Raw genomic sequence first — 20721 nt, 5'->3', positions numbered from 1 at the left:
GTATATGGTGCGTTTCTTCGCGGCACGTGTTATCCGGGAGTGGGGTCGTGTTGTTTGGGGGCATAGGTGTTGGTACCGATGCTTGTTGGGTTTCAGGTGTTGTCTGTGGCTGTTGTGTGGCTGTTGCAGCGGTTGTTTCGCGTGTGTGTGAAGGGCGCTGAGGTTCCGCGGCCTGTGCCGTTCCGCCAGGGAGTGCAACCGTGGCAAACGTTACGCCGTTCCTTACTGGGTTCGGCGCTGGCCTTGGGCGTGGTATGTCGTATAGTACCCTGCTCTTGTCTTGTTTACGCTTCAGCGCCTGTTTGTATGAGCTGCACTGTCTGAAGTTTGCTGCATGGGGCCCACCGCAGTTGGCACAGCGTCGCTGGTTTGGCTGTGTTTGTGTGGAAGTGTTGGATTTATGATTGCCAGCGCATCCGCGACAGCGAGTTGCCAGGCCGCAGCGGAGGGCCGAGTGGCCGAGTGGCCGCTGGCAGTTGTTACATTGTTGGGGGATGTTGGGTGGTTCGTAGAGTTCTACACGTACGTCCATCCGCAGAAAGCTCTTTATCTGCAGGATGGCGCGGGAATCAGCCGTGTCGGCTAACTCAACCATGTAGTGTGATAACGGTGCGTGTGTACGGAACCCTGTCATCCGGGAGGCACTTTTACAGTCGAATCCCAGATAACAAAGGGCCGCCTGTAGTGTCTGGTTGGGGGTACTGGGATCCACTCCCTTGATCACGTACTGCTGGGTTCTCTCGTCCAGCGTTCTGTACGTGTAATGTTCGATCTTCCGATCTTTGAGGAAGGTCAGAAGATTTTTATATTCGTTGTCTGTGGCAACGTACAGTGAGGCCCTATCCCCCGAGTACTTTGCATGTAATGTGCTGTTTATGTGCCTTTCCGCGAATGCAGTGTTAAGGGCACTAAGGTTCCCATAATTTTGTATAACGACTGGGGGGAAACCAGTCTTGTGTTGTGTGGGCACCGCTGTGGCTTTGTGTGCTTTGTTGTTGTTCGCCACAGCTGTGTTTGCGATTTGTTTTGTGTTAATGTTGCTAGCCTGAGATGAGCTAGTGGGTGTAGGCAACAGCGCCTTTCGGTTGCCTAGCGGGTTTGGTTGCTCGCTTGCTTGTGCTGGTGATTTTCTGGGTATGAGTTTTGGGCCCTCCACCTGCCAGGGCTCTGTGTAGTGGTTTTCTGTGTCCACATCCGCCGCCACTGCCTCGATCTCTTGAGGCTGCGGCGTCGGTGGGACAATGGTACATGACTGTCCCATGGTGAGGTAAGGTGAGTGTAAGGTGAGTGTAAGGTGATTTTGAGTGTAGTTGTTTTGGTGGGTGACATGTCCACCCCGAAAAGTTCGGTGATTAGCCGGCGCGACTCGAGCTGCTTTTGCGCTTTCGCGCCAAGCTGTCGAGCGTCGCCAGCAGCTCCCTTGCCTTCGGTAGTTGGCGGGGCGCGAGTTTCGGCGGGTGCAGTCGATCCTCGCGCCTCGTGTGTTGCAGTCTTGTTGCGGGTGACAGCAGGGGAAGTGCTAGTTGCGCCCGCCATCTCGCACTTAAGAATATTTATTGGGTGGGAGGGGGGAAACGACAATTTTGCTTTTCTCGATAGGCGAGGGAAGTGTCTCTTGTTCCCTATTGAAGTAGGTGGTCTCTACTTGAAGCTAACATGCGCTGTTCGTGCAAGCGCGGCACCTAAAGGAGGTGCGGGAGAAGAATGGCCTGTAGCACCCGGGCTCGGTCCCGTGAAGGAGCCCTGGTACTGCCTCAGAGTCCCTAAAAGAACGTGAGAATCACGTTGGGGGCGTTGGGTAACCGCAGGCTACCGGGAGCTGCGAGCCGAAGCTCTTTCGCGGCAGTCCGCGACAGGTTGCGCGGCTTTGTGTCGAAGGAGAGCGAGCTCAACCCTTCGGCACTCGGCCGGTCGCCGCTGGGCGGCTGCGCCGGGAGCGACTGATGCGCACTCCCCGGGCGCTGCAGGGCGACTGGCTGCGGAGCGCAGGTCGCGGCCGGCTGGAGGGGGTAGCGGGCGAGCTACGGCTGCTGGCGGTCGGCGGCTGCGCTGCGAGGTCCTCTCCGCTCGGCGTCCACGCGACGACTCAACAACCACTTAATGTGTGATTGTAAACATACATGCTTGCCACTTATTAAGGACCTGGAAAAATGATCCCTTAAGGCTCTAAGTATTTCAGAATGTCTTGGCCACAACACATGGGGAGCAGACAGGTCTTGTCTACTCCGATTTTACAGATACTTTGTGATCTCTTGGCTAGATTATGGGTGCACGGTGTATGGGTCTGCAAGACCCTCTTATTTAAAGATGCTGAACGTGGTGCACCATGATAGGATTCGGTTGGCCAATGGGGCGTTGAGAAAAAATTCCATAATAAGTCCGTGTGCGGAGGCTGGTGGGCCACCATTTCACACCACTTTCTTCCGGTTTAATTGATGTTTTAATATGGGCATGATACTTTATTTCGTTCTTCCGTGTGGGCATACACATAGTTTTCCCATTTTGTTACTTTTCGTTTCTGTGCTGTTTTATATTCCTGTTTAGTGTGTTTTCCCGAGGCTCGTCCCAAACTGCTTTCGTGTGGGCGCAGAAGACCTTGTTGTCGTGAGCCCATAGCGCCATACCTATCATCATTATCATCATTATCTTGGTGGCCACGTTTGGAATGATTGGCTAATGATTCGCTTTTCTCCAAATATATTACAGAGTAACCGAGTGACCTCACGATTAACGTGGAGTGGAGCTTCAAGGAGCTCCAATGTGCATCAGGACGGTTGAGTTCAAAAATGTTCAAATGTGTGTGAAATCTTATGGGACTTAACTGCTAAGGTCATCAGTCCCTAAGCTTACACACTACTTAACCTAAATTATCCTAAGGACAAACACACACACCCATGCCCGAGGGAGGACTCGAACGTCCGCCGGGACCAGCCGCAGCAGTTGAGTTCAAAGTGCCTCTTTCCCGTAGAGCAGGCGAAGCAGATCGCAGTAAGTTGTGCCATTCATGCTGCATGTCGTTGGTCCTCGGGGGTCTGAGTTCCCCCTACGTCGTCATACCAATACTGGCGCCTAACGGCAAGTCATGATACTAACACTACTAACAACGCAAATCCTGCAGCGAGCAATCCGAACATCATACCTATAACGTTGGGTATCCATACCATTAACATTTTTCCGTCTATACTGGCTCAGTTAGAGAAAGTTTAATTATAACCACCCTGTACTTTACCTATAATGATTACATCTCATTATTTCCCAGGAAAATGTTCAAGGGAGAGGCCCACCAATTAGGCTTCCCATTTCCCCCTCTCACCGTTCTTCCAAACAGAGTGTAGGTACTTGTGCTAGAAGTCATGACCAGTGACAAACAAAGAACTAGGTTTTACAAAAACAACTGTAAGAACGTAAAAGAGATACACTACTAAAAGAGATACACCACGCTAGCTAGTGAAGTTCGTCGTGACCTCTCACTTCCAGTCACTCCTTTCTCAATCATACACGGTCCTGCGCCTCAGCAACGAAGTAGGGGAAATTTTAATAACAAGAATTTGGCTGGCAAGTATTGAGCAGGTAGTGATGTGAAGTTCCTGGCCACCAGAATTTGGGAAAAATCGCCACACTCAACATTTGTCAAAAGTATCGACCAATGAATTCAAAAGATTAAACATTTACAAATTATCCAGCTCAACAGTCGCTGTGAATGCGTCAGTCACCAGGGCCTTGACAAGCATAAAACATGTTTTCCATAGGGCTCAGACTTAGGTCCCATATTGTTTTTACATCACATAAATGATCTTCCCATATGCTAATCCAACAAGAGAAACTTTCTCCTTGCTGACAACACTACGTTTCTCATATGTGACACAGACGAACTAGTCTAAACTGCTGCGGATAGAAGCACAGCCCTACTACACTCATGGCTTAAATTATACAGACTGCAGCTTAATGTAACGAATGCAGTCATCTTAAATTACGGAATTATTTTTTGCAGCCAAAATGGAGAGTCAGTGACGTCTTTAAACTCGAAAAGAAAGCAGTCAGAATAATATTGTTCATAAAGGCAGAAAAACGTGCAAATCTCTGTTTAATAAATTGTGAAAAGTATCCCTTCCATCTCAGTTTATAGGGGATGTACTGTATTTTACGAAGAAAAAGGTCATCAAACTACCGAGAACCTCAGACTGGCATCACCGCGGCATTAGATGGAAAAATCACTGTGGTTTGTTCGCTACTCAACGAAACTGTAAATAAAACGTTGTTAAATATTTGGGAATCAAGTTACACATCTCACAACACTAATAAGAATACCATAGAGCTAGTGACCTCTCATAATCAGCAACAGCATGACTAAATAACGTAAGATATGTGTCTAATGCACTGGTATGAAAACGTCACAGGTAAAACAATTAATACGCACAGATATGATCTATCTGTTGTGGCATCAACCATTGTTTACGCCTTATTAGTCTCGTAGTTATTAGGGATATAAATTGGACAGTATTTTGTCTGACTTGAAAATTTTCAAAGTAATTTTTTGTAGGTTCCGTAACGCAATCGCTAAAAAAAAAACCCTTATAGGATCACTTCTTTGCCTATCTGTCCGACTTTCCAACGCCCTTTTTCTTAGGAACGAGAAGACGTATCAAGCTGAAATTTACGTCACATATGAAGATGTACGATACCTGGCGATGTAAAAAGGACAGCTTCTAAGTCAATGCAATCAAAAGATATGGCCATTTATGTCACATATTTTGATACTTGCAGATAACATATCAAAACCTGCATGGTATTTCCTCTTGACCTAGAATCATGTAATTTGTTATGGAAGCAAGGTTTTTACCCTACAACCAAAGAAAAAAAAATTCTAAAGTTGCTAATTTGCAATTATAGCACACGAAAAAATATTTTTGTCATTTTTTATCCATCTGTCTGTGTGTTCGTCTGTTATGACTCCTATGTTCTTTGGAACGCTTTGGCGAATCAAGTTCAAATTTATGTCACGTACTAATGTCTGTGGGCCCTTGGCAGCATAAAAATTTTAAGGTTGTAGTCAGTGTAATGAAAAGATTCGGTCATTTATGTCACAAATTTTGATACTCGAAAACTCACTTATCAAAACCCGTAAGGTACTTTCCACTAGTTTACAATCATAATATTTGGCTGGAAACAAAGTTTCATGGTACAATTAAATGACAAAATCCTAAAATTGTGATTTGTAATTATTTCACACAGCTTTTTTGTCATTTGTTATCTGACTGTCTGTCTGTCCGTCCGTCTGCTAAGCCCTCTATTTCTCTAGACCGGATAGATGTATCAAGTTGAAATTTTTGTCACCTACTAAAGTTTCTGGTCACTTGACGATGTAATAAATGTAAGCTGCTGAGTCAATGCAACCAAAAGGTACGGCCATTTGTGTCACATATTTTGACACTCGCAACCCTCGTCATCAAAACCTACAGGGTATTTCCCCTTGACCGAGAATCATGAAATTTGCCAAGAAGCATGGCTTCACACTACAACCAAAGGAAAAAAATCCGAAAATTGTTAATTTGTAATCATATCACACGAAAAATATTTCTTTTGTCGTTTGATATCCCACTTCAGACTTGAAATTTAAAACATTCTCGAAAGTCTGGGAATCCCTGGGACCTATATTTTCCCAGTATCGGTGTCGATAACAGGCATATATCGTAGAGGTTCTTGATTCGCGGAATCGATGAAGTGTGTATACACATAATTAAGTTCCTATGGAATCCTCAGCGTGAGAGCCCTACTCGCACCTGAATAATTTTTTCCACTTTGTTATTGAAAAGCGCGGTGTACTGCATTATGAAATTTATATACGGCACTGATCTTCAAATTAAATGAATAAATATGAAACAATTCGAAGAGCGTAGGTCCCTTTGCGGATTAATGTGAAGCGCATCGCTTCCCGCCATCTATCGTCATATCATGTGCTCTGACTTGTCCTGCACCATAACATACACTACTGGCCATTAAAATTGCTACACCATGAAGATGACGTGCTACAGACGCGAAATTTAGCCGACAGGAAGAAGATGCTGTGATACGCAAATGATTAGCTTTTCTGAGCATTCACACAAGGTTGGCGCCGGTGGCGACACGTACAACGTGCTGATGAGGAAAGTTTCCAAACGATTTCTCATACACAAACAGTAGTTGACCGGCGTTGCCTGGCGAAACGTTGTTGTGATGCTTCGTGTAAGGAGGAGAAATGCATAACATCACTTTTCCGACTTTGATAAAGGTCGGATTGTAGCCTATCGCGATTGCGGTTTATCGTATCGCGACATTGCTGCTCGCATTGGTAGAGATTCAATGACTGTTAGCAGAATATGGAATCGGTGGGTTCAGGAGGGTAATACGGAACGCCGTGCTAGATCCCAACGGCCTCGTATCACTAGCAGTTGAGACGACAGGCATCTTATCCGCATGGCTGTAACGGATCGTGCAGCCACGTCTCGATCCCGGAGTCAACAGATGGGGACGTTCGCAAGACAACACCCATCTGCACGAACAGTTCGACGACGTTTGCAGCTGCATGGGCTATCAGCTCGGAGACCATGGCTGCAGTTACCCTTGACGCTGCATCACAGACAGGAACCCCTGCGATGGTGTACTCAACGACGAACCTGGGGGCATGAATGGCAAAGCGTCATTTTTTTCGGATGAATCCAGGTTCTGTTTACAGCATCATGATGGTCGCATCCGTGTTTGGCGACATCGCGGTGAACGCACATTGGAAGCGTGTATTCGTCATCGCCATACTGGCGTATCACCCTGCCTGATGGTATCGGGTGCCACTGGTTACACGTCTCGGTCACCTCTTGTTCGCATTGACGGGACTTTTAACAGTGGACGTTACATTTCAGATGTATTACTATCCGTGGCTCTACCCTTCATCGATCCCTGCGAAACCCTACATTTCAGTAGGATAATGCACGACCGCATGTTGCAGGTCCTGTACGGGGCTTTCTGGATACAGAAAATGTTCGACTGCTGCCCTGGCCACCACATTCTCCAGATCTCTCACCAATTGAAAATTTCTGGTCAATGGTGGCCGAGCAACTGGCTCGTCACAATACGCCAGTCACTACTCTTGATGAACTGTGGTATCGTGTTGAAGCTGCATGGGCAGCTGTACCTTTACACGCCATCCAAGCTCTGTTTGACTCAACGCCCAGGCGTATGAAGGCCGTTATTGCGGCCAGAGGTGGTTGTTGTGGGTACTGATTTCTCACGATCTATGCACCCAAATTTGGCGAAAATGTAATCACATGTCAGTTCTAGTATAATTATTTGTCCAATGAATACTCGTTTATCATCTGCATTTCTTCTTGGTGTAGAAATTTTAATGGCCAGTAGTGTACTTTCTGTAGATTGTGTGGTCTTCTGTTCCAGTGATAATAATAAATTCCTGTGGCTCAGCTGTCTGGCGTGTCTTTCAATTGGACGCCCCTTCGGTGACTTGCGTGTCAGTAACCTATCCCACTAATGCTGCCGGGAAAGAGGCACTTTCGTTTAATGTGGAATCAGAAGCATGTGTCGTTCCTGGTGAATCTTCACATCGTTGTGAGGTGAAGGCCAGGTGTAAGACAGACTGAAAAATCCGTGGTCCAGCCGGGATTCATTCCCACAACATTTCGGACCACTAGTACCGATCAGGTCCAATAAAAGATTAGAATAGTTGATAGTATTTTCTGTTGTTTGCAGACAATGCCCCGACCGCAGGGCGGCGGTGCAGGGCGTCCGCAGGACCGAGGAGACGCGCGGGAGCCGGTCAGTACCGATACGTCGACGTCGACGGGCGAGGCTCGCGCAATGGGGCAGTCTACGACGGCGGACAGCGAATCTCCAGGGGACAGCGCGCCGGCGCCGCCACCGCCCCCGGGGGTTGAGGGGCTCTGCCTGCAGATGGACCGGCCGCCGCTGCACGTGCCGCGACGCGCAGCACCGCTGGAGGAGCTCACGTGAGTGCGACCGACACTGCTAATCCTGCTAATAGATCACTCACGTGTACAAGAGGAGGGACCCAGAGTGTTTTGGCTCAGCCTCCTATACCGGGGGTAGTCAACCTTTTTTACCTACCGTCCAATTTTGTATCTCTGTTAGTGATAAAATTTTCAAACCGCCCACCAGTTCCACAGTAACAGTGATTTATAAAGTAAGGAAGTAACTTTACTTCATAATCTATAAAGCAGAGTTACACTAACGAGGAGAACACGGCAAGTGCCATAACCCGATTTCCCCGAAACTTCGCTCATTGGAAGAAGAGCGAAAATAAGCGAACACATGTGTCAGCTTATCCATAGATACTCAACCGTTTGTGAGAAAACGATCGTCAAAGATTTCGATTTAATTCATGTCCCTTTGGAGCGCCATATGCTCAGCCGAACTGATGGCCTAGGAGTCACCGTCGCAGCCTATTACTTTTGTGTTCTGTGTTCGAAACCCGATTACTTTTTTATTTATTTTATTTTTTTCGTTTATTTACCCATGTCCTTGGAAGGATGTCACACGAATGCTTCTTATCAAGTGTAGAAATACCAGGACTTTATATTAACTGTAAAATTACAGCTGGTTCAAAAACATGTTTCAAATGGCTCTAAGCACTATGGGACTTAACATTTGGGGTAGACTTAGAACTACTTAAACCTAACTAACCTAAAGACAACACACACATCCATGTCCGAGCCAGGATTCGCCCTGCGACCGTAGCAGCAGCGTGGTTCCAGACTGAAGCGCCTAGAACCGCTCGGCAACAGTGGCCGGCAAATTACAGCTGGGTTTCACAGTAAGTTTCATACATTTGTTATGTAATATATGTGTGTGTATGATATTTTTAGAGGTTAAAATCTTTTTAAATTCTTATATTCTTATATTTCATTCTTACATCAATTCTTAATTTTTATCTTTTATTTATATGTTTATTCTCCGGGAAGATTAGGCGCATTCCCTTGGATGATACCGATCGTAGAAACATCCGAAACACATAAATTCGCAACACCACTAGCATCGCGCGAAGGCAGGTTTGCACAGCGACTTTTCTTCGTAGGAATCTCACTCGGGAAAGAAACGCCATTAACATTGCTGAAGATTTCACGCGTTGGCAATAATTTCGCGTTAGACCACACATAACGGTTCACTTTTCCGAAAACGGCGCAAGCTGTTGATTATGGATCATCGAAAACAGTTTCAAATGTTTTTTTCCATTCATTTCTTGTCTCTTTTCTTTTTTCTTAAATTCGTTCACCAGAGTTACAGTTAGTAGACGAGAAAGGACGACGTTACTTCCATATACATTTGAAAATATTCGTTTAGAAATCTTCTAGAGCCATGGGTAGATAAAAGAGAAACAAAAATAAAAATAACATTCAGCTTCCGAACACGGGAGCCACTGTGCAACCACTTTTTTGTTTCTTTTTTTCCCGCTTCGGCTGAACTATTTACTCGCTAAAACGCGCATAAAGTACCTCCAAAACTTTGAACACCGTTTTCTCAGAAATGGTTTAATGCAGGAGGAGCACATAAAACTGGTCCGAACGAGTGGATGCGGTTGGACGCGAATTTGTGGCAGCATTAACAGAGGAAAAGACCTACAGTTATTTCCAAAAGGATGGAGCAACTGCCCATACAACCGGCCGAGCCTTGGAGCCACTTTACCCAGTTTTCACGCCTGATAGAGTTGTCAGTAATGGTCAAGTTCTTGTCGCGGCCCTAGCTGGCCACCCAGGCCACCTGATCTATCGGTGTGAGATTACTTTGTGTGTGTGTGTGTGTGTGTGTGTGGGCGGGGGGGGGGGGGGGAGGGACACCCTCTAGTCTAAAGTGTATCGCTAGAATCCTCATAGTCTTCAAAAACTGCAGCACAACATTTCGGATGAGACTGCACAATTCCATCCGCCTTCAGCAACTTGCTGACCAGGTCGCAAAAGTGCCAAGAGATGAATGGTGGTCTCTTTCAACATCTGGTATAGTCAGATTAGTACTGTATTTCCTTTCCTCCGCTGTGTTTCCTTGTTCCCTGGCAGTCTGTTCTCCGGGACACTTTTATTTGCCCCACTCTGTATCTACGGATAAGGCGAGGCACGGGTTCGCTTATTTCGACCCCTTGTCCACTGAGTAAAGTTTCTGTAAAATCGGGTAATGACACCTGTCGTGCTCTCCTCGTAATTTGGAGCATATAATAATAGATCTTATCAAATACTTTGTGTTAAAATTTTATGAAAACCTAATGAAAATATTAAAAAAACCCTATCCTGCCGTCGACTATGAAACCTGGAAACTCATTAGTGGCTCTTAGGGACCCGATTGACTTCCACTATCCTGTACGAATCTGCCGACGACGCAAATAAGTTCAAAGTTCGAATGCGAAACACTGATCTGATATCATTCTGAAGGATGTATAATTACTTAACAGCGGCTGCGTTGGTGGCTTTTATAGTGGTTGTATCCGTGAGAAGGCGTGTGGTGAGGCAAGGAGCGATGTACCACGTAACGCTCCATCCAAAAGTGTCATTTGCCGAGACATCTGTCGCGAGCTCTTAGAGGTGCGCTTGGAACATTTAACGTCTAATTTCATGTGAGTGTAGTTATAGTGAGGTTACGTAGCCGCTATAGTGTTCATTATGGGTGGGATAAAGTAAGCAAGACAAGTGTTACGTTAAGAAGTGACAGAGATAATTTTCGGAGCATATAAATTCTACTAGATAGACACAGAAGCAGAAACAATGATCCAGTGTCCCGTTTACCCTATCGTTGTCAGTTACCAGGATAGGCAACAGTCGCTGTGTGACTAGCGGGTCAGAGACGGAGAGCACATAACGAAGTAGAAATGCAGTCACCGGCTCTTTTTGCACAGAACGCTTCGCGCTGCCGGTTTCTTTCGTGCGCAATGTATTTTTCTATGATACTATTTATATCATTCATTATATTATTTTATATTGTATTTGGTCGTTGCTTGAAGTAGCCAGGAAAGAATATGCTAGTACTGTGTAACACCAGCGCTAGACTTTATGCAGGCCGTAACGGGTAAAACTACAGACATTTGTCTTGGAGACTGAGGTCGGTGTACTGAAAAACATTATATCAGTATTTAACGTTATTTGCAGGCTAATAGCTATAGCTATTATTAGTCATATGTTTTGATGTGTTGGTAAATGTGCCAACACCTTGTAGATAGAGGAGGCCGAAATGGAAGCTATCTAACGCAGACGGGCGTGAATTCTAGAACAGGATAAGTAGTGAATTCTCATAAGAAAAGTATGCAGCTCCTCGAATACTTATCTTTTATTTATCCTCGTGGTACATCGCTCTTGATAATACAAATAAGACTATCTTCAGATACGGTTAATGGCGCCTTGCTAGGTCGTAGCCATGGACTTAGCTGAAGGCTATTCTAACTGTCTCTCGGCAAATGAGAGAAAGGCTTCGTCAGTGTAGTCGCTAGCAAAGTCGTCGTACAACTGGGGCGAGTGCTATTCCGTATCTCGAGACCTGCCTTGTGGTGGCGCTCGGTCTGCGATCACACAGTGGCGACACGCGGGTCCGACATGTACTAAATGGACCGCGGCCGATTTAAGCTACCACCTAGCAAGTGTGGTGTCTGGCGGTGACACCACGTGTTTTTCGGTTGGTTAGTACTTCCAACTGCATGTGGTAAGACCAAGCCACTAATGTTTATCTTCCTCTGGGCAGCAGGTCAAATCTTGAAGTTGATGCAAAACGGTTGGTTCAACAGTTTGGTCCCTTAGGAATTAAAAAAAAATCGTTTGGTCTACACAGACAGGCATAGTCCACTAACTTCTAAGTGGTGCAGTAGGACCGTGCAGAAAACGTCACGCGCTACAGTTCGGAACCCTCTAGCAGCAGAGGGCTGAGAGTACAATATAAGGCAAACAAAATGACACATCACGAAGGAATAATCTGAATGAGACGGAAGTCGGTAGATGTAATGTACGAGAGCTGGAACTTAAATAGTTGCAACTATTTATTAACAACTGACGCAAAAGAGTTAAAAGTTTTCACCAGTTACTGTCCTTCAGAGTAGTCACCAGCATTGTGTAGAACCCGTTGCCAGCTATGTGGAAGGCGTAGTATACCGTTAGCAGAGCCTGTTCTGTTGATGGTGCGAATGGAGCGGTCTACTGCCTGTCGAATCTCTGGAACAGTTATGAAGTGAATGCCACGAAATGGTTCCTTCATCTTCGGAATCGAATCAAAGTCACAAGGACTTAAGTCTGGGGAGTATGGTGGATGGTACAGTACTTCCCAGTCCCATCGACTGAACAGAGCAGTCATAGCTTGCGCTGTATGCGCCCGCGCATTGTCGTGCAAAATGATGGGTTGGTTGCGCCGAAAGTGTCGCCGCTTCTTTCGCAAAGCTGGTCGCAGGTCATGCTCCAAACACGAGCAGTAATACTGTGCATTGACGGTCTGCCGTGGAGGAACGTAATGCGTTAGGATAACACCATCACAGTCGTACACGAGAATCACCATAACTTTAGACCGCTCTATTCGCACCATCAACTGGATAGGCTCTGCTAACGGCATACTACGCATTCCACATCGCTGACAACGGGTTCTACACAACGCTGATGACTACTTTGAAGGACATTAACAGGTGCAAACATGTAACTCTTTTGTATCTGTTAGGAATAAGTAGTTGCCACTATTTAAGTTCCAACCCTCGTACATGCACAGACAAACAAATAATTACTGTTTCAGAAAAAAATGCATGGTTTATTCAAGTCAAAGAGCTTCATAAACTGAGCAAGTTAATAACGTGTTGCGGAACATCGCGACCGCTACGGTTGCAAGCTCGAATCATGCCTCGGGCATGGATGTGTGTGATGTCCTTAGGTTAGTTATGGTTGAGTAGTTCTAAGTTCTAGTGGACTGACGACCTCAGATGTTACGTCCCATAATGTTCAGAGTCATTTGAACCAATAACGTGTTGGTCCATCTCGGGCCCTTAAGCAAGCTGCTATTCGGCTTGGAATGGGTTGATAAAGTTGTTGGATGTTCTCCTGAGGGATATCGTGCCAAATTCTCTCCAACTGGTGCGTTGGATCGAGACCCCGAGCTGGTTTGAGGGCCTTTCCATAATGCTCCAAACTTTCTCAAATGAGGAGAAATGCGACGACCTTGCTGGTCAAGGTAGGGTTTGGCAAGCATGAAGACAAACGGCAGAAACTCTCGTCGCTTGCGGGTGGGCATTGTCTTGCTAAAATGTAATCCCACAATCGCTAGCCATGAAGGACAACAACGTAGCGCTGTTCTGTACGGGTGCAGCGGATGACAACCAAAGCGGTACTGATATGAAAAGAGATGGCACTCCAGATCTTCATACCTGGTTGTCGGGCCGTATGGTGGGCGATAGTCAGGTTGCTATCCCACTGCTGCGTAGGGAGTCTCCAGATGCGTTTTCGCTGGTCGTTGGAACTCAGTTCGGAGCGGGACAGTGCACTGAAGACGAATCTACTCCAGGCACTGAGGTTCCAGGCCGAAGACATGTCTGGAGACGCCCCTGAAAGTGGCGAGATACAAACCTGACTGTCGCCCGCCATATTGCCCGAGAACCAGGAGTGATGGTCTGATGCCCCAATTCTTCTCACACCAGGACCCCTCTGGTTGTCATGCTTGCACTCTTACAACACAACGGTACTTAGATGATATTCTATGCCCCATTTTGTTTCCCTTCAAAGCAAACTATCCTGGGCTTACATTTCAGCAAGGTAATGCCCGCCCGCACATGGCAAGAGTTTCTAATGCACGTCTTTATGCTTGCCAAACCCTTCTTTGGCAGCAAGGTCGCTGGCTTTCTCCCCAATTGAGAACGTTTTGAGCGTCATAGCCAGGCCCTCCAACTAGCTCGCGGTGTGGATGATCTAACGCTCCAACTGGAAAGGAGGACATCCAATGTCTCTATCAATCAATGCAAGGCGAATAACTGCTTGCGTAATAGCCAGAAGTGGATCAACACGTTACTGACTTGCTCAATTTGTGTAGCTCTTTCTCTTGCGTTAATCGTGCAAATTTTCTGAAACTGTAATAATTTGTTTATCTGTACACGTGCATCACATATACCGATTGCCATGCCATTCGCATAATTCTTTCGTGGTGCGTCTTTTCATTTTGTCGTAGAGTGTATGTAGACAAGAAAAATGAAAATTTAGAATGTTAATATTTTTGTTTTATTTAAGAAGCTTTGAGAGTTTTCACATAAAAATTCGCAGGCATTACTCTTAACACGCCCTCGTAGATGTCGCAGAGTTACCAAAGTACTGCCCTTCACCCGCTATTTCAAATAATCAGAGGCGTTTCCTATGGGGTTAATTTAGCGGGTCGATTTACCGGGCCAGTTGAATCGCGATGGCTGTCTACATGTTCGACAGGCTGGGGACATATGTTCGTATGAACACATCTGTTGTCATACTCATCATGAAAGTGCAGAAGAAAGGGCAACACTTTGTCACTGAGAATGATGCATGATGGAAGTGATTCTTAGGTGATTTACGTGTGTCTTGCAAATTTATGACCAGTGGTTAGTAAGACCTCCATAGCAATGGAGGCAACTTAGAATACCAAATTTGATGTGAACTAAGATGACCACAGCAGACTATAGTATAAATTTAATATTTATGTGTACTTTCGTTGAATGTCTTTGTATTGATATAATAGCCTGAAGATCAAATTTATGGCTCTAAGTATGTTGCATCATTAAATAACTTAACCCTCTAACGGTAAGGTGAAGTTTCCTGACATAAAAGGTAAGGTGGGGTTGGATCAGACCCCACCCTCCAAATATCGCTTTTTCGGGGTAAAATAATAAATGAATAATGGGAAAAAGTTTTATTATCAATTAAACACACATAATATTTGTTATAACAACAAGTTTTTTTTTATTTTTAGAGTCAATAAGTAAGAATATAAAGTACTTTGGAAAAAAATAGTAACTTGATTACAAAAAATACCTTAATAGAAATATTCTCTATAAAATTATTGAAAACATAGTAAGAATCAATAGATTCAATCATCAACTAGGAACTTGAGTGCTTTAGAAATTCTAAAGATAGGAACTAAATGAGAAACATCTCTTATTAATTGTAGAATATAATTAAAGTGTGAGCAGTTTCGAAATATAAAGTTCTCAATAATAAATGTCTTTGTACAAATAATGTAATAGGAACAAATAATAAATGTATAGTGTTATCCTGGAAACGATCACATACAGCCCTGAAAATACATATTTGGCACAATTTATCACATCTCAGCTTCTTTACAGCCAGGGCATATAATAACTTTATGCTCCCCACATATAGAACGATTACACTTACTACAAAAAGCATTCCCCTTCCAATCTTTTGATCTGTCACAAAAATCACATCTTCTTTTCTTTAGTGGCTGTGCTTGGTAGGCTTGTCTAAATCGATTGGTTCTTTTTCTAAAAGTTTTTCAATACACGTAGACGAACAGAGCTCACGGGGAAGATGTGTGTTATTCAACCTCTTTTCCATAAGAGATTTTGTCAAAGAGAGCGCAAGATTATTGAGAAATGATATTCTCGCGTCATTTGAAAAGCTGTCCATTTTGCTATTGCTTTTGTAAATGATAAAACTGTTTATAGCAGCGATGTCTAAAATAGCATAAAAGTACCGCGTGGGCCATCTTCTCGATTTTCTATTTGTGGTCCTGCTGTGGCAAAGCATATCTAATACATCGACCCCTCCTTTAGTTAGATTGTAGAACTCCACAATTTCAGGCTTATTTGATTTTTCATTTATCTCGCCAGAGAAGTGCATAGACGATATCAGTAAAACTTTTTTATTTTTCTTTGGGGTAAATGACACCAAAGTTTTGTCGTCCTGATACATAAATGTTGAAGAGCCTACTGGAGCGTAAAGCAGCATTGATGGTGGTATTTGCGGTTTGTTCCTCCTCAATGTACTTACAAATGTGAGTTTCTTTTGGAGGAGGGCGTCAGTCACCTCCAGTGAGGAGAACCAATTCTCCGCTGTAATGTTTCTATTAGAGCCCCTAATAGATTCCGTCACGCGCAAAACATACTGGGAAGGTGAAAGCAAATCTCCAGGTCTCCTCTTTATTCTGTTGTCCTTGCCAGTGTATGGAATGCCACGCAAAAAATAGAATGTCCTTGCGTCGCATAGTGACATTATTTTCAACCCATGTTTGTTGGGTTTCGATGGGATATACGTTTTGAATGGACAGGCACCCAGAAAACTCGGTAGAGTCTCATCTACTGTGACATATTCAGATGGACTATAATTTTTTTCACTGTTAGATTCAAACATGTCCCACACTTCTCTGAAAGCCGAAAATTTGTCGTTGATTTTTCTGGCCTCTCTGGTGGCTTTATCATCGAAGCGGAGGTTTTCTAGAAGAAATGCAAACCTTTTCTTGCACATAGTGCAACGGAATACCGGAGGTCCATAGGTTTGCTGAGAACAACTCATCTACACTGAGCATAGAATTTTTTAGGACACCACTCATGAAGAGAAGGCCCATCAGCCCTTTTATTTCAACGCTCTCTGTTGGTGAATGAAACCACTGGACCGTATTGTACTTTTGCCTAGATATCTCGACTTCAAGATTTCTGTACAAAACAATTTTTTCTATAATTTTCGAACCTATAAACAATAAAAATATTTCCAATTCACTAGTGACCCACCTTTCTTCCCCACGTGGACCGGGGAGATGAGTAATAATATTTGACGCTGGTGTCCTAGAAAATTTTGAATGGGTGGGTTTGTTGGTCCATATTGTCGCTAAGTCTTTACCTAGCTCAAAGTTTCTCTCATCATCTACATCTGACTGAGAATTATCAAACTCGACTGCTCCTGCCGCACAATGAAATACATCATCCTCGTCATCAGTATCAGATAATACATCATCCTCAGTTTCTGAACAGTTTTCTGCATCGATATTGTCGCCATCCTCTGACTCAGCCTCCTGTCGGAAAAACTCGTTGTATATCTCCTCAGGAGTTCTAAGGAGTTGATGCGCCATTTTAGTAAGATACTAGAAGAGAAAACACAACTTAGATGTAATATAAACATCAATATGGGGTTGAATCCTCCCCACAAAAGAAACTAATAAGTGTGACGTAAACAGTAAGATGGGGTCGGATCTACCCCGAGCGCGGGTAATGTAGGTTTCGGATAGAGAGGGTAGCTGCAGGTCACTCCCCAGACTGACGTGGGCTCCTCGGCGTTCTCGGGACGACTGGCTGGTAGGGTAGATGGAACCACAGCGCACTCAGAAAAGGGAGTGGGGAGTTATAAACAAAACAGACTCTCTGGGGTCGGATCCAACCCCAACCTTACCGTTAGAGGGTCAAGTAAGTCAAAAGGCTTTATGATTAGTAGCCGTCTCTGGAAAACCTTTTCGTGTTTTTAAAACAGTTTCGGTCGATTAACAGTCACTATGGATATAAATGTTCTGATAACTTACACACAAATATCCGAATTAAAAATTCCAGTCGGTGATGTGCTGTTACTGTCGGAACTATATTTACTGTGATACAATGGTTGTCATCGTCACCAGAGCAAATTGGGAAAATGAATTTTTCAAACACCTGCTGGACGGAGGTATATCGATATAGCCGTTATACATCGTTTAAACTGGTGACGAGTTCTGCTAGTACGCACCTACATAACTGGAGTACGCTTCTCGCTCGCAGAGGCTGCCATGCAGGCGACCTAAATGTTGTAATCCTCTGGCTTCTATGCTCACGAAAGTATCATGCCACAGACAGTTCGCTGTTTATGATGCCTTTAGTCAAACGCCGTATACAGTATTACTACACTGACCTTGCTGTTTTTCTGACCTTTGCAATGAACTTGGCTTCGCTGCCCTAAATCAGTTAGTGACTGACTGCAGCATAGCTCCTCCCTTCAGTGTTTCACGTAACGAATTCGATAGTGAAGCAATTGTTTCGATAGTAAGGAAGAATAATACGCATCTTTAACGTGTAAGGTACATTCCTGTAATGTATTTTCGGTACGGTGTATACTGTCAGAGTTAATTTGAACTTCCATTGCTCAGAGAAGATTGTTTTCATTTGTTCGATAGCGCACATTAGACGGTGCTGGAAGTCGGAAAGCGAGATGAATACCGTGAAAAAGAGAGATTGATAGAAACGCACAACTGATTGGCAGAGGAAATCCTTGTCAAAGGTAAAAGTTAATAATCGAACTATCGTCTGTCAGAGACAAAACTTACCTATCGATTCTGCAGATATACTCTCGATATTCCACAAACATACGTGGCTTATTCTTTTTTGTAAAAATTTCTCTCATTTTTATATGCACTGTTAGATAAAAAAGAGCTAAGAACAATATATATGAATGACCTAGTAGTTAGTGTCGGAAGTTCCATGCGGCTTTTCGCGGATGATGCTGTAGTATACAGAGAAGTTGCAGCATTAGAAAATTGTAGCGAAATGCAGGAAGATCTGCAGCGGATAGGCACCTGGTGCAGGGAGTGGCAACTGACCCTTAACATAGACAAATGTAATGTATTGCGAATACATAGAAAGAAGGATCCTTTATTGTATGATTATATGATAGCGGAACAAACACTGGTAGCAGTAACTTCTGTAAAATATCTGGGAGTATGCGTGCGGAACGATTTGAAGTGGAATGATCATATAAAATTAATTGTTGGTAAGGCGGGTACCAGGTTGAGATTCATTGGGAGAGTCCTTCGAAAATGTAGTCCATCAGCAAAGGAGATGGCTTACAAAACACTCGTTCGACCTATGCTTGAGCATTGCTCATCGGTGTGGGATCCGTACCAGATCGGGTTGACAGAGGAGATAGAGAAGATCCAAAGAAGAGCGGCGCGTTTCGTCACAGGGTTATTTGGTGACCGTGATAGCGTTACGGAGATGTTTAGCAAACTCAAGTGGCAGACTCTGCAAGAGAGGCGCTCTGCATCGCGGTGTAGCTTGCTCGCCAGATTTCGAGAGGGTGCGTTTCTGGATGAGGTATCGAATATATTGCTTCCCCCTACTTATACCTCCCGAGGAGATCACGAATGTAAAATTAGAGAGATTCGAGCGCGCACGGAGGCATTCAGACAGTCGTTCTTCCCGCGAACCATACGCGACTGCCGGCCGGAGTGGCCGTGCGGTTAAAGGCGCTTCAGTCTGGAACCGCGTGACCGCTACGGTCGCAGGTTCGAATCCTGCCTCGGGCATGGATGTGTGTGATGTCCTTAGGTTAGTTAGGTTTAATTAGTTCTAAGTTCTAGGCGACTGATGACCTCAGAAATTAAGTCGCATAGTGCTCAGAGCCATTTGAACCAGCCATACGCGACTGGAACAGAAAAGGGAGGTAATGACAGTGGCACGTAAAAGTGCCCTCCGCCACACACCGTTGGGTGGCTTGCGGAGTATAAATGTAGATGTAGATGTAGAACAGGAGGAGGAAACTAAATAAAACATCCCGAAATGAAAGGGTATATATTATTATTCCAGTTATTACAAAATCAAGTCAAATTTGCAGGGAACTGGTCAGCACAAGCCCACTTACCAGTATGACGTTCATCCTCTCTGACATGGATGCATGCAGTGATTCGATTGGGAAGGATGTCATAAAGCCGTTTTATTCTCTCTCAGGCAGCTTGGCCCACAACCCTTGACAATCTGGATACTGGCGCCAGGACTGACGTGCCGTTTGAGATCTGAGAATCTGTCCCCGAGATTTCTTCAAGGTCTCGCAGACAATTTAAAGAGATTCGTGCGATGTGAGGACGAGCAGTCTCCTGCTGGAAAATCGCACTACTATACTGTTATATGGGAGGTAACGTATGAGGACGAGCGATATCCATGATGAACCACTGTGCAGTCTGAGTTACCTCAGTCACTACCGCCCTTGACCTGAAATCAATGGCTCCCCACACAATAACTCCATGGGTAACACTTCCGTGTTGCTCCAAAACATTGGGAGAACAAGACGACTCGCACTGTCGCCGCCATACTCGCCGAAGATGATTATCAGGACTACCGCAGAACCGCGATTCATCGCATTCATCAGCAGTCCATGCAACCGTTTGCGTTGTGGTGTTTACGGCAGCTTATGTATGAGATGGTAATTCAATAGTGCGACTGCTGCTGGTCTCCAGTCCACGGTGCGGGGTGACACAGAATGTTGCAAGAAGATTATTATTTATTCTCAGGTGGAAAACGCAGCTGTGAGAGGATTGCGATGTCATGGATGCACAATAAAACGATCGTCCCTTGTGTTGACGACGAGTATACCTGCCCTCACTTTCCTTGTAGTCCGACATCGGGCCACCGTCACGTTCGAATGCCCTGTAAGTCTGTACAGTGTAAGATTCGAGCAGCTGGCAAATGAAAACCCACAATGTGGCCCCTTTCAAACTCGGTCAGGTGCTGATAACGCTGACTCACACGAGTACATGGCGTCTCTGTATCATTCCCAGTGATCACTCTATACCTGACGCTGTTCACGCCCTTTACAGACCCTACAAGACCTGGTAACACTAACCTTCCATGGTGACCTCCCTACCTGTAACATAAAATTGCAACTCGAATCATTTACATAGTTACCGATTATGTGTAGATTTATAATGTTATGTACACATCTGATTATATCTTCTAGATGCTTCATGTTTATTGTCAGACAAAGTATTTCGTTGCCTCCTCCGTATAGC

The 20721-nt window shown here is 44.7% G+C and overlaps 1 protein-coding gene across 1 annotated transcript in view; it reads left to right on the top strand.

Annotated features, from left to right (window-relative positions):
• LOC124595244 overlaps positions 1–20721 on the top strand; it is a 175129-nt gene that overhangs the window by 112772 nt on the left and 41636 nt on the right. The window contains exon 12 of the mRNA XM_047133909.1: positions 7735–7991. Coding sequence (XP_046989865.1) covers positions 7735–7991 — 257 coding nt within the window. The remainder of the gene's footprint in view (positions 1–7734; positions 7992–20721) is intronic.

This window comes from Schistocerca americana, chromosome 1, assembly GCF_021461395.2.
Source record: "Schistocerca americana isolate TAMUIC-IGC-003095 chromosome 1, iqSchAmer2.1, whole genome shotgun sequence".
NCBI lineage: Eukaryota > Metazoa > Arthropoda > Insecta > Orthoptera > Acrididae > Schistocerca > Schistocerca americana.
The sequence above is the reverse complement of the archived record's forward strand: the minus strand, read 5'-3'. Positions and strand labels throughout refer to the sequence as shown.